We start from the raw sequence: 15,560 nt of genomic DNA, 5'->3' as shown, positions 1-15,560 counted from the left end.
CCGAGATATTACTAAACATTTTATAATGCCTGAATGACTGGCTTCATGACTAATAAGAAAGTAGTCTGGGCTAATACTTAGTGTATGGTAACACTTACTTTAAAAAAATTCCCTTTTCTCAGTGGAAACCACACCCTGAAAAGTGCACACTTCAGACAAAACGCCTTTCTATCCCAAATCTTTCATTTAATTAGGAGCACCTAGGCACACTGATTTTACTCATCAGTCTCATCACTGTTGTGTTTTGTTTTACACTCTCCCTTCCTCTGTAATTCCATCTGTCCTTCCTTAATTTTCCATAAAATCCCAAAGCTGTTCATAAGTAAAGTTTTGTTTTCCTTCCTTGGATAAGATAGCAGGTCTACAACTTCATGCCCTTGGCCAGGAGACTTTCTCAAGCTTTCTGAAGGATATTAGCAGGAGCACAATCCCATGGTCCCAACTCTGCTGCTTTTTTTGTTTGTTTGTTTTGTTTTGTTTTGTTTTGTTTTGTTTTTGTTTTGTGAGGGGCAGCAGGGACAGCTTCATGGAATCATAGAAATAGAATCATAGAATGGTTTGGGTTGGAAGGGACCTGAAAGATCATCTAGTTTCAACCCCTCTGCCATGGGCAAGGATGCCACCCACTAGATCAGGTTGCCCAAAGACCCATCCAACCTGGTCTTGAACGCCTCCAGGGATGGGGCATCCACAGCTTCTCTGGGCAACCTGTGCCAGTGCCTCACCACTTTCTGAGTGAAGAATTTCCTCCTAATCTCTAATCTAAATCTCCCCTCTTTTAGTTTAAAACCATTCCCCATTGTCCTGTCATTATCTGATTGAGCAAAGAGTCGCTATCCATCTTTTTTATAAGTCCCCTTCAAATACTGAAAAGTTGCAGTGAGGTCACCCCAGAGCCTTCTCTTCTCCAGGCTGAACACTCTCTCAGCCTTTCTTCGTAGAAGAGGTGCTACAGTCCCCTGATGATCTTTGTGGACCTCCTCTGGACCCATTCTAACAGATCAACATCCTTCTTGTGCTGGGATCTATCAAATGATAGATTGATATAATAAAATACTTTTCTTTGAAAGCAGAGAAAATGGAATAGACATGGTCACTAACCTTAAATTTAAATATTTATATTCCTAGTTCACAGCCTTCATAAATCTTGTAATATCTGTAGAAAACTTGTAAGTGAAGCACTAAAATCAGTCCTGGTAGATTATCTTTAAACTCTGTGGAAATTCACACATTGAGAGAAAACTCTAGCATGTTGCTAAATCAGAGTGTGTCTTGTAAGTGTCCATAAAAACATCTGTGTGTGTCAAGAAGGCATCTATTTAGTTCTGGAAATAAGGGGAAGATATTTGGAGAAAAAAAGAGTTAAATGTAAATGTTTACACTTTGTCATATATCAACAGCCTAGGTACAAGCCCTCTACAGCAGCTGAGGCTTTAGCTGAAGTCCTGCTGGGTGAAACATGTCTGTGGAATCTTGCTGGTAAAAAAAATGGTGCAAGTATCTGAAAATTCCTGTAGGACACGTGGGCAAATCTTCTGTAAACAGTGTAATAAAACTGGGATTGACAGGCCTGAGGTATAATGATGCAGGCTAATGCCTGGGTGATAGCATTCCCATGGCTGTACCAACCACCGCCTGGTCTCCCTTCCTTCTGCCATGTGCCTGAGAGGTGTCACTGCTGTGCTGCCCCAGGGTGGCTGTCTCCAACCTTCCCTCTCTGCCCCACCACCTGAAATGCAACAGGGCTGCATGCTGCTGTGCTGCCCTGTGGCCTTTCGATCTGTGCATGGATTCAAATTTAGCCACTTCCCAGCTGAATCAGGGAAGGGTTGAACACTGTAAGTGCACTGCTTCTGCCTTCAGATTTTGAGCCACGGGTTTCTCTGGGTGACAGTACTATGTCACAGCAAATTGGCTTCCTTGCCATAGTTTCCAAGGTACTTTGCTGCTGTGAATGTGTGAGTTTGCTGCAGATGGGTTTTAGATCATGCCATTAATTGTCATTAGGCACAAATTTGAGTATGAGGCTCTTTTGTCAGTTACTTTTTTCTAAGCTCTTTCAGTTTTCTTCTGGACTTCTTTCTCATCTTTTCTAGGAAGTATATGATCAAACATCTATTATTTAGTCAATACCATGAAGCTACTCTCATCTGTTATGCAGAAACATAATCTGAAGTCAGCTGGAGGAAAAATTGGAGCAATTATCTAGGGGGGAGGGGAAAGGAAATAGGTTTTGCTTGTTGACAGTTTTATAACATCTGTATCTCAGTCTTTTTGTTTTGTTTGGTTTTATTTTCAATTTGCCAAACGTCATAGGAAGCAAATTCTGGACACTGCTGCAAAATCATTTTTGGTTACACAAAGAAGGAAAGGCATTTTCCTATAATTGTGTAACCCTCAAACTGCTGCCTCCTTTGCTTTCTGTTAGTAATGGAAATGCTCAGTTTCTGGCTCACTTCTGAAGATCTGCTGCAGGCTAAATCTCAGTATAAAGTTTCCAAGCAAAAACTGTGGGGTTTGTGTGTGTGTATGTCAAAGGGTGTTTTTTATACCTATGTTCTGTAATCACCTGAAGAAAGTAGTATACAAAAACACCCTTTATTCCAACATGACAGATACTGAACACTCGCAAGTATCAGACACATTTTAAATCAGTGTGACAACAGTTGTGTAAAAGTGATGAAGAGAAGATGGCAGCATCTGGAAAAGCCTGCTGTTGTGTGTTTTTTTTTTCTTTTTTTAACTTTTTTTTTTTCTGTGCCTTATTAAAAATAAATAAACCAAATGGGAAAACTATAAATAATAAAAAATTGAATCTCTGATCAGATTTCATTTACAAAAGAGTTTCTTTAAATTTTATGACACACTGTGGTCTCCATGCTTTTTTAAGATACATGTAGCATTTCTGTTATTTGAGAGACAGCAAAATCAAAAGTCGGCTGTCAGAATGATTCCCTGAGGACACACAAAGAGTAAAAAGGCTTTGTCTGTGACAATAAAAAACAGTGAGTACTCTGTTTTCATTTTCATGGTACTCGCTCCTTCTTGAAATTTGTGGTCATTTCATTCAAAGCCTGCATTAACTGAGAAGTCCCTATTAGGAAAATTTAGGTGGAAAGCCTGTATGTTAATTCTGGTGTCTGAACTGCAGCAAATGGTCTTTGTAGTCATACACAGCTGAACATTAGTAGTTTGGAGTAAAGAATACACTTTGGTGAGGTTTTATAGACAGCAGGAAATGGGCAATGGATTAAACAAGTGTTTTCCATCAGCATGAATTATATGGGGTAGGTAAGATGAAAAGCATCTCAACTGAAAATTCCTGTTTCTTCTGTCCTAATGCCTTCAGTTTTTGCAGAGATACTTGTTCAGTAATTATAGTCACTTGCTATATTTAAGTCCTAGAAGTAACTGACTTTTTTATTTTAAATAGGCAGGAAACCAACTTGAAGGAAATTGAAATCTGCTATTCTCAATAAGAGACTAATTAACAAACTTTATGATGTGCATAAAACCTTAAGGAAGAGTTTACAGCATTTGTTTCCTATGACAGCTTCTAATGGGAGAGGGGATAAGGTATTTTATCTATTAATGTGGTTTAGATGAAATAAGTGTCATGATCTTCTTTTGATTTATAATTACTTTAGTTCTACATTTAGCTCCACTCTTTTAAAACTTGATTTCATTCAAAGTAAAACTCAGATAAGTTTCTCACTTCAGTGAGACTCTCCATTTTACATGCTAGTAGAGAAAAGAGAAGCATGAGAAACAAACATAAGAAATAAAAAACTAATAAAATATACTGCATATATGGTTATATGGATACTTCAAAATAAATATTAATTCAAGGATGTTCTCAGTTTATGCCCAGTAAGCCCTAGCCTAGTAGTCAAATATTATTTGCCTGAGTAATCATTTAATTGCTTTCACAAATGACTAATTAAATGCATAATTGGTCATATATATGTCTACAGCTGCAGCACTTAAGCATACATTTAATGTACAGATTAGGCACATACTGGAAAATAGCATTTCATCTACAACTGTTTTGTAATTTCTAGAAATTGGAATTGCAATTATAATACGGGTCACATGGACTATGTATAGACTAACAGGAATGCTTGTCACTGTCTGGTAAAAATGCTAGTTCCCATTCCTTCCGTCTCTCCCTCCAGCTCACATTCATACACAGATGTGTGCTCACATACTTGTTATATGTATATTCTTGCAAAACTTTGTCCTTGGAGTAGAAAATGTGTTTCTGTTCACTGTTAATCACTCAAGTAATGCAGCTTTGTGCCTACCATCTGAGTTTAGCTTGTTAAAATGTCCTTAGTTTTTGGAACTCTGTTTTGAGACATTTACCTTCATAGGAACATAAGATTTCCAAGTTTCTCCTTTATCTTATAAATAGCTGAACAGCTACATAAGAGCAGCAAGGAGACCAAAGGCATTGTTCTTCTAGAAAGTATGCTAAATGCTGGGCTAAAGACCACAGATCCTGGATGAGCATTTTAAGTACTGAACTGTTGGATACAAGAGCATTGGTTTCAGCAGTCAGTTGAACTTTAGTGATTATTCAATTGTTTTTATTTGTCTACGCTCAATGAAACAGACTAAGTGGCATACTTGCTCAACATGAAACAAAAGCTTAGTGTCAGCAGGAATAATAACGTCAAAACAATGAAAAAACTCATCCCTCCTAAGAGCTAGCTTCACAAATAGCTTAATCCAATCTTATACCTCGTTGCTGCCAAAAGCCTCACCACCTCTCTTGTCTTCCCTGCTGTGTTTACCTACTTGTTTCCCATGTGATAGTGCAATATCCAGGTCACCCAGGTGAGCCCAGCCTCGCCGTTTTGCCAGGTAGCCATACCAGCTTCAGCAGATGGGTTATGAAAGTGGTTCACCTGGCAACAAATGTCTTTTCTCCAGCATGCTTTCCTATCCTTGGAAAAAAGCCAGCTATTCAACATGATGCTGCATTTGTGCTTCATAAAAACAGGGCATGATTTGTTGAAGCAAGCCTAGTCTATGGGCTCTACAGCTGTCAGTATCATATCTGGAGTAGCTCTCTAGTAGAACTTTCCAAAGTTGAAAACTTTTTAATGTTTTAAATGTCAATCTTATTAGTTTGCTTTCCATGAAGCTTCTGTGATTTTGTTTTTGTTGTTGTTCATTTTGGTTTGTTCCTCTGATTGGATTGTAAATGTCACTAGAGGACTGCAGGTTCCTTGCTGGTTAGTTTCTCAATCATCTGCTTCAAAGCATAGTGGGACAAAAGCCTTTAAAATAATATTTTAATAAGTAACATGAGTATTTCAAACTTCTAAAAAGGTTTACTTTTAGTCAAGATTGGGAAAGATAGTCTTATCAGTGTGACCCAAAATATTGTATCCTGGCCTAATCAATTCTTCATTCACAAAATTCTTAGGAAGCCAGAGTAAGTTGGTGTACTTTTGTGCTGACCTTAGTTTAACCTGCTCTGAGACTGCCTGTAAACACAGGTCTCCTGGTTAGAGATAAATGTGGAATGCAAACAAAAACAAAGCCTCTGGCTCACTTGAAATGGGAGATGGACATTCCACTCTCTTGAACCAATTTAGACTAAGAAGTTGTAGGTGTTCCATTCAGATGGCAAGCTGATTAATTTCACATATTTCCAAAGGCACAGTTTGTCACAATAGATAAAATCAGTTTTACTCCCAGACTTGATAAAATCTGAGAAAGCTTTATTCTGAGTTACTTTTGTTCTACAGAATCAAATTGAATAACCTGTATTATCAAACAGGGATATGAAAAGAAAGAACTCTGGAAGGAATTCACACTCAAAATCTATAATGAAACATGTGGCAATGATGCTTCAGTTGTTAAGTGGAACCAGTGCAATTTGTTTTTCTGATGTTTTTGTTTACTTGTAAGTTGTTGTACAGTAAATTCTGTAGCCATTAACTCATACCCACCAAGAAAAGCTGGTATCTCTTTTTTACCTGGATAGCCATGTCTGTGGCATTTTGAGGCACGCAGACTATTTTTAATCAGTAAAGCTAAAACTGAAATGCATTCCTCACTTTCCAAAGATCATACTCTTTCTACAACCTACTTTATTTCATTTTGCAGTAGGATTAAGTGAACAAAAATTACTGTTTTTAATTTATTCCAGCCACTATAGTCTTAGAAAAAGCAAGCAACCTCCAACTTAGGGTGTCTTATTTAGCTTGTCATTTAGAAATTATTTGCCAAAGAAGGACTCATGCATTTCCACTTGCAGACAAAATTGCCTCACCCATAAGGAATCCCAAAGGGAGAGATTTGTTCCTGCGAAGAAGTCTGCTGAAATGTTAAAATATCATTTGATTCTAATATATTAGTTTTCTTTGGTATGAGTCTATCTCTATGACACTACGCTTGCCTTTGAATTAACAATCAAAACTTTCTGTAACCTTGCATCACTAGCAGCATTGCAGTTCTCTGATTTCCCAAACATCTGCTAGGGACTTTGAAACCACCACAATCATATGACCTAAACTGCAATTTAACTCAGGTCTCTGAAGATGAAAGCCTAGGAAGCCTCTTCATAGAGGAGAACATTTTCCAAAGTAGTTCTCAGTTTGTGGACCTGTGAGCAGCTGGCCTGCTCTCCTCTTTGGGTCAGGAGGGTTTGTGATTTCCAGATCCCTGTCAGAGATTTGAGGAAATTCCAGTTTTCTTTTTCCTTTCCTTTCCTTTCCTTTCCTTTCCTTTCCTTTCCTTTCCTTTCCTTTCCTTTCCTTTCCTTTCCTTTCCTTTCCTTTCCTTTCCTTTCCTTTCCTTTCCTTTCCTTTCCTTTCCTTTCCTTTCCTTTCCTTTCCTTTCCTTTCCTTTCCTTTCCTTTCCTTTCCAACACCTACTCCTTGAGGCTCAGACCACTAGACCTTATCCTTACATCTGGAGAACCTGGAAAGATCTTTGTATATTGTTTGTCAGTAAATTGTCTCAGGTCTTCAAATATTGCAGAAATAGAAATAAATTCCCCATGAAAGCAACAGGACTAGAATATATTTTTTCCTGCATGTTTGGTGGTGAAAAAGTTATAATTTTTCTAAATCCTAACAAGGCCTGATAGTTAGTTTTTAAAAAGTTTTGTGGTATGGAAGAGAAGTTTTTAAAAATGATACTACCAAACCAAAAAACTTTACTTTCATTCTAGTTGTGGTGATGGATTTCTAAGGAATTTTTTGATGTCAAAACTAAGCATGGTGGTATCAGTGGAATTTTCAACAGAAAATTATCTCCAAGTCCAACATTAACTCTCCAACAATGGAAATCTCATATTTAAAAGTCAACATTCATCTGGGATGGAGGAAGCCTGTATTTAAATCTGTTCTCTACATGATTCAGAGCCTCCCACAATCAAAGTGAGCGATGCAGCCTCCAGACTTTTCTAATGCGGCTCTCAGTCTTTTTAAATCAACTCTTTGGAAAGAGGGTTTGTTTTTATTGTAGAAAAGTAGAGAACATAAAACCTCAAATATTTTTACCAGACAGAACTCGTATTCCTTGGCCAGCCCCAGCTGGAAGTTATTGTCAAGGTTGCTGTTCATCAAAGGACTCAAGTAGAAGGCAGAGTCTTATTCTGGTATTTCTGTAGCACCTGTACAGCGGAGCCCTACGCCATGCCTCTGGCTCTTTGGTCTGACATATGACTCCTCAGAAATACACAAGTAAATAATATTCAATGTTAATCTCACAAGTAGTCCCTTTAGGGCCACCACTAATATATTGCACTTAAAGTTAGGCACGTGCTCAATTATAAAGTTATTACGGAATCAGAGGCCTTCTGGGCTGAAAATTTGATTAAGGAGCATTTCAACTTGAGAAAAGCCCCCAAATTAATATATATATATATATATTTATTATTATTTATTTATTATTTTTTTTGAGGGGGGGAGGGCATTCATACAAAGCTCAGACATCTCAAATAGTTTTGGAATATCCTTTCCAGTTTTAATAAGCTTCTGCAAGCTATAAAATTTTGAAAAGTCTTCAAATGAAGTTTATAAAAGAGAATACTTTTCAGGTTTCAAAGAAAACAGAGATGTCTGCAGTCAGTGTGTAATAAATACAAAGATTTTTTACAAGAATTTCATTTTTCTTAGTCTAGAGTTTTGTAATTGAAGATTTAATTAATACTTTATTTTTCAAACCAGTCTGAGCATTAATGAAACACTGTTGTCTTAGCCTTCCTGAACTCTGTCATGACAGTTACCCTGGAGGTAACTTAGATCTGCTGTACAAAACACATTCATGATATAAGTGGTGATAAAAGTAGCACTTTGAGTGGAAGCTACTCAAAAATCCTGTGAACTGTTACAGTAATTCAGTGCCAAAGTCAGCTCTGGCATGAGCAGACCCTGGTATCAACATAAAAAGAGTTGCACCCATGTGTATTGAATACGATTGTTGCCTCTGACTGAACCCATTTGGGATTCCTTGCTCTGGTGGAATTTCATTCCACTAGTGAAACAGGAGTCAAGGTTGGAAACCTCATTGAAAACAGTCCTGCAGAAGTTCACACCAAAATGCAGTGCATGACCAGAGGGTGTTATACAGCTGGGGTGATGGGATAATGAGAAGAGGTGGAGTAGAAACAACAGTGTTCACACAAACCAATTTTTGGCCCTTGGGTAGGCCTGATATGTCGACTGACTAGTTCTAGGCTTCCTAAGCTGTCACTGGAGAGACATATGCTCTGTCAGAGGCTTTGTGTTAGCTTTTCTGTGGTCTCTCTCTCCTCATGGGCTATGGTGGGAAGCCAGGCAGAGCAAACAGCTAACGTGTGTAAATGAAGAGGCACCTAAAATTGGATGGTGGAAGTATTTCTTACATTTTCACCTTTTGTGTGTAGATCTCTCCAGCACTTTCAGCACCATCTATTGCCTTCAAGAAAAAAATATACTTTCTCTTTATAATACTGGTAGCTTAATTAACATTTAAGCCGATGGAATATGTGATTTAATTTTTAATTTAAGGAAGGTTTGAGAAGGATAATCTGAAATTTAAATGAAAACAGGCCTTTGTAAACAAGTCCCCTCTTTGCCCAGAGGACACAATGTATTTCACATAAGAAGGTATTTGTAAAATTGGTCCTGGTCCAAACTCAGATGTATAAACATTTGCTTAATCTTAATGAGCTCCATAATGTGCTTACAGGTAAACGCGTGTTTAAACGTATTGTTGGAAGAAAAGAAAAAGAAAAGAAAAAAAAAAAAGAAAAAAAAAAAAAAGAAGAAGAAGGCTGAGGCAGATCAAGGGGCTCATCAGATAATAAAGAAAAATAACCAAAGAGGGGAAATATAGTTAGTCTTTACCTAGGACTGTTCCCTTTTCTGGTTCACCTCTAGATCTGCTATCCTAATGGAAAAGGTGATGTGGAGTGGTTCTAGGAGCAACTGGCCAAGGCTGAGGTCTGTTTAACACCTCTTAGCAAAGTGTGTATGGAAACACAGGTCTGACATCACTCCTTTTATTTTTTTTCTGTTTTGTAGGTATGATTAGAACCTTTTGTCTTTTTCTCCATCTCTTTTCTTTCATAGATATAAGCTAAACATGCTGCTGGTGGGGAGGTCCATTTTGCTTGTCATATTAAATGCTGACTTTTCATTAAAACAATCTATCTTAACGTGAAACAAAATGTTTTGTTTTGTGAGGATTTTTTTTTGTGCTAAAAATAGTTTCAGCAGTTCATACATTTATACTGTAGATATCTACACAAGTACAGCTAATGCTTTCTAGTTGATTAACTGTCAGAGGCAAAGTACTACTAAAAAATAAAACATTAAATGCACATGACTAGATAATGTCAGTTGGATGTTTGGTAACTTGAGTCTTTCAGAAACTACTATATGGACATTTAAAATAATAAAAAATACTAATTTTTCAAGTATTAAATTCAGCAAATCAAACATTAGGAATCGTTATAAAAATAACCACAGCAAAATAGATAATGTATCATGCCACTGTATAACTCCGTAGTTTGTTTGCACCTTGGGCATATAATACAGTTCTGTTCCCCCTACGAAAAAGTAGGTGGTAGACCTGGCAAAGTTTCAGAGAAGAAAACAAGAATGATTGGAAGTATGGAACAGCTTTCATGTGAAGAAAATCTGAATCATTTCAGACTCTTCAGCCCTACAGGAGGATAAAACAGTGGTGTAGAAAATTGCTGGTGGCATGAAAATTGAGGTTAGGTATCACTCTTCTTTCCAGTAAAATAATTTGGGATCATAAAATGCAGCTGAAAGGGGGTTCAGATCCCTCTAAAAGAGACAGTTGCTTGCTTGACTATGAGTTAAACTTTGGATCTCACTGTCATAGGAGGGTGGGGATGGGAAAACAAATTTTAGAGGGTTGGAAGGAAAGAGTGAGTAAATTCATAGAAGATAACTCTTATGAAGATTACTAATGACATAAAAATTGTTTCAAAAAGACTCTGATCTGCAATTGATTGGAGGATGAGACAATAATCATGGGAACCATCATACATGCTTGGCTTTTGTAAGGTGCTCTACTAGCAGATGCTCATACTAGCAGCTGATAAAGACAGGATACTGTAGTAGAGGGACTGTGTGATCCAGTACTTCCAATACTTTTGCTCTTACATGCATGAGTATTCACTGCAGTCCTATGTACTTCTTGCATTCGTGACAGGTTAAGCATCTCTGGAAAAGCTTTCACTTCTCACTAATGTCAATTATAGCTGACATCACTCAGTTATCACAGGACCAGGCTTCCTTCATTTGAGATAGAAATAAAATAAGTATCTATTTGCTAGTCCCATCTCTTACAGAAGGTACATATAAGACTCAAATAGAACTTTCAGGCATGTCACAGTCACAAATCACAAAAATAAGAAAAGCAAAACAACATATTTATTGTACACAGGGCGGAGTAAAAAAAAAAAAATAATAAAAAATAAATAAATAACAATCAACATGGCTTGCTTTGTAGGTAAACGCATCCCGCCAGGAAACCAAGCTGATGGAAGAATGTGACCAGCTCATTGAAATAATCCAGCAAAGACGACAAATAATTGGAACCAAAATCAAGGAAGGAAAGGTAACAGCTTTTCTTCTTTTGATAGCAAGTAGGTCAACATTACTTCTTCATGCTTTTTTTTTGACAGTTTTTTGACTTCAGGTGCTATTAATATAAATCTGTATGAGTCCTTATGTAGTCCTGGGCCACTACTGCCTTCATGTAAAGAGGAATAAAATTGGTTAAAATTAGTACATTAGACTTCAACACTTTCTTTAGCATTTCTCTTCCTACAGGTGATTATGATTTTTAAGGATAAACACTGAAATTATATCACTGTCAGTAAATAATAATAAAGTGATGACTAATTAATGCTTCTTTCACTCTGTTATATTTCTGACTGTTTCCCCAAAATTTTCACCTTCACAAAGTGCCACAACACTTGCTATTGTGGCTGACAATTATCAACAAGAATAAGTTAGATTAGATTCTTTAATTATTTATTATAAGACTTATAAAAATAATATTACATAAGGAATACATCTCAACCATTGTCATTCTTAAGAAAAGAAAATCTAACTTGTTTATGAAAAAAATAAATATTCATAAAAAAGCAATGAAGTATACATGAAGTATACAGTATACACAATGAAGTATACATTTCTAATTACTGAGGTGTGATGATTATTAGTGACAAACATATTGGGCAGTAAAATATTCAAATTTCTACTCTTTAAGCTAGCTATCTGTTAACCCAGAAACACATTAGAGCTGAATTAACATTCTTATTTTCTTGGTACATGGTGTTTACTCTTTAACTGCTAAGCTAACTAAGTCAAATATAAACTCTTCTTGTGTGGGAAAAGCTCAGGAAAGGAACAAAGTCAAGAGCAGGTTAAATGGTTTGCTCAGTTGTCAAGATATTCCAATTAACTTGAAATGAAAAGCCTGTAGGCAAGGGCTGACTTAAACATGTTTGAAACCACAAGTCCTGTACCTTGTGTGACAGAACCTGAATTTCCTCATACTGTTAACAAAATATAAGTCCCCTGCAAATGGAAATGGTGGCCTTCTGCATTATTGTTTTGACTCTGTGAGTCCAGTTGTGCTTTCAACAAAATAGAAAACTTTCCATCCATTTGGATTTGTGTTATATATATAAGTTGCTTTCTAAAAGTATATTGCCTGTGAAGGTGTAGTCTAATATCCGTTAAAGCATGGAAGATTTATGATACAATTGACTCCAAATTTATGTAAATGTAGCTGATATCAGAATTTATCCCCATTCTTTGTTCCATTTTGATCAACCAAAAAGTGATACCAAAGGAAAGAGTTAAAGACTTGAACACTTTACCTCAGAATGTTGTAGATGTTGAAAGATTTAATGGGTTCAAGAGACAGGTGGATTAACTCATGGAAGAAAAACAAAATGAAGAAAAACTAGAAAAAAAAAAAAAAGTAACAACAGCAACAACAAAAATACAGAATTAAATACCACAACACCACTTCAAACTCCAGATATCTATGAGAGACAAATTGCTGTTGGCTGAGCCAGTGTTCTGAGAAAGTATTATTTCCCAATCCGATGCCTCCACTACTGGCCTGTGATGGCGAGCTAGATGGACAATTAAGATCAGCTGTTCATATGTTCTTAAAATGAGAATCAGGCTAGTCTTTTCTAAGCAATTATGTAAATACTATAATAGCTACAATTCAGGCATTTTAGATACATATCATGAAATTTTGCTAAGGATTACAGTGCCCAGGGAACTCTTTTTCTTTTTATTGGCCAGAAAATCTGAAAAGCCACAGGAAATTCAGCCCCAGGTGTCTTCTTTTAGAGCAGTCTGTGACTGTTCTCCATAGTCATTCTAGAAGGCAGAGCATGGCACATTTGTTTAGAGAACCACAGTTAAGGCTACAGAGATGGAAGAACTCAAGTATAGTTCTAGCTGTGACTGCAGGGCTTCAGATTAAGACATACGATTCTTATAATATGGTGCAGCTCCATCCTTAATCTCACTTATCACTCTAAATTTATACAATCCAACAAAGCACATAGCAGGAAAAAAAAGATTTAAATAGAATAATTTTAGTGCAGAGGTCACAAACTTTCTTCCTTTAAAAGATGACTTTTTGAAGACGTAAGGAAAATTCAAGTAAACAAAAAGCCAAGTTCATATGTAGACCTCACAAATTATGACATCTAATTGTTAAAAAACTTACAAGGTAACATTTATTTCAGTTCATTTTGTTAATTAATACTTAAATAAAGAGTTGAGATGTTTATTACTGCAATGAACCTTTCTCTGGTTAGACTGGTGTAACCAAATAGTGATCTCCAAGTAAATGCACAATTACTGAAAATATTTTGTTCTCCATGGGACAGTCTGTTGACACTTCTCAGTATCTATCTATCTTCACCTCCCAGTGTATTTATAAAATGCTAGGTTGTGAATACAATTCCTTACTTGCATAAGTAATTGTGAGAGTACTTCATTTATTAAGTCTTTCCCAATGCAATTGTACATCTTGGTGCTCAACAGCCTAAACATGAATCAAAAGTAGGAAAGAAACCAACATGGGCTTTATCAACAGAAGTGCAGCCAGTAAAACAATGGAAGAGATTATCTTCCTCATGCAACACTTTCAAGCACTAGACCTCATCTAGTTACTGCATCCAGGTTTGGGCATCCAGCAAAGCAAAGACGTGGACAAAGTGGGAGGGCCTCCAAGTCAGTGGGATCTGGAGCTCTTGAACTGTGAGGAGAGAACCTGATCGGATCAGTAGCATTGTCAAAATCTTCATGCCTTACAAGCATTTTTCTCTTTACCAAAAAAAAAAAAAAAAAAAAAAAAAAATGATCGTTTCGATAGTGTGTTCTTTCTGAAAGTTTGCCAAAAGATGTATTTTTCTACTGACTTCTGTTGTCATGTAGGCACATGAAGACACCTTCATCTTTGCTAAAAATGCTGAACTCCTGTCACAATTATATCGGCAAATTCAGTAACTTTAAAGTTTATACCCTAATTGCTGAGAGCAGGAACTTTATTTAATTATAAATTTGCTAATCCACATACAGTTTAGTTTCCTTATTTTTCATGTAACTGGGTCTTTCTGAACTCCAGATTTATTTAATTGCCTTCCTTTTTCTTACTCTTGTTCAAACTATGAAGTAGCAGCAATCTTGATAAGATAACAACAGGAAGGTCTCCCAGGTCTTTCAGGAACTAGAAGTTTTGTTAGCCAACATTGTCTTTAAATGGGGGATTGACTGTGCTCCTTCCTAATATTTCAGCTAATGACTACAGTCGCATCTTCTGTGTTTATCTCCAACACGTGTTTTCAGTAATAATAATCATCTCTTCAGTATTACTGTCCTTTCATCCTGTTAAAAATATCCAACAAATAAAAAAAACCCTGTCTGACTAAAAGCACATAACAAAAAGGGCAGGCATGTATTGCTGGGAGAATTTAAGTCTTTTTACTCAAGTTTTATTTTCAGATGATTTTTTATGAAATTCTCCTAGAGTAACAGGAAAAAAAAGTAAGTAATCCACAAGTTGCCCTTAACACAAATCTCATCACTTCAGGGAAATGGTTATCTAAATAACCTTTAGTTATCATGTAAGCAGAAAGTACCAGGAAATTATGTTTCTTCTGCTGGAAAATAGGCCAGCTGTGCTTGTTTTGGCTCTCCCCTGTTGTTTTCCATGTGGAAAACTTTGAGGTATAAAGGCTGTGCCTGTCCCCTTATTAAAAATGTTATGTGGCTAGTGGAAGGCGCTCACCATCAAACTGGTGTGAAAGAAGCTCTTGTCAGTGAAGCCATTCATCTTAGCTTCCCCTTTGCATGACAGTTCTGTCTCGGAAGTGTAAATGCAATCATGATTTGTGACGTTAGAGAACTGACTGTTTTCTCGTGTTTCCACTCAAGGTTGTAAGGTTGAGAAAACTGGCTCAGCAGATTGCGAACTGCAAACAGTGCATTGAGCGCTCAACATCCCTCATCTCTCAGGCTGAGCAGTCTCTGAAGGAGAACGATCATGCTCGCTTCCTGCAAACTGCTAAAAACATCACTGAAAGGTAAAAAAGAAATGTTCCTCTTGATAAGCAGAAGAGTCTCAATTTAAGGCAGATAGGTTGTCGTAATTGCTGTATTGTTTTGTACCGCTACTGTGGTGATGTGGTCAAAGAGGGGAGGATGCTGCATTCCTCAATAACACTACTTAGGGCTGTTCCAGACTGGGAAGGATCTTTCTCTAATGTTAAATCAAAACATCCCTTTTAAAAAAGGAGCAGTCAGAAAAGGGGGTGAAATAAGTGTTAGTACAGTAAGAGCATGCACAGATGAAGGAGGTAGTGTAGGTATTAATAGATGCCAAGCAGAGATCTGGTACTAAACACAATGAAAAATAAGGTGCCTAGAAACTTAAATTCCTAATCCATTAAAAATTCTGAGACTGAGAAAGAAATAAGGAAGAAAGTGCATTCACTAGAAGAATTTTGTTAAGATCTTAGCTGTCTCATATCCTTCACAAAA

At 36.7% G+C, this 15,560-nt stretch overlaps 1 protein-coding gene across 5 annotated transcripts in view; it reads left to right on the top strand.

Annotated features, from left to right (window-relative positions):
- The window catches only part of MID1 (midline 1), a 250,455-nt gene that overhangs the window by 199,223 nt on the left and 35,672 nt on the right, over positions 1 to 15,560 (top strand). For all 5 annotated transcript variants that reach the window (XM_084537854.1, XM_084537855.1, XM_084537853.1 and 2 more), the window contains exons 4-5: positions 10,990 to 11,097; positions 14,955 to 15,103. In XM_084537854.1, coding sequence (XP_084393980.1) covers positions 10,990 to 11,097; positions 14,955 to 15,103 — 257 coding nt within the window. The remainder of the gene's footprint in view (positions 1 to 10,989; positions 11,098 to 14,954; positions 15,104 to 15,560) is intronic.

Source organism: Aythya ferina, assembly GCF_964211825.1.
Source record: "Aythya ferina genome assembly, chromosome: 1".
Lineage (NCBI taxonomy): Eukaryota > Metazoa > Chordata > Aves > Anseriformes > Anatidae > Aythya > Aythya ferina.
The sequence above is the reverse complement of the archived record's forward strand: the minus strand, read 5'-3'. Positions and strand labels throughout refer to the sequence as shown.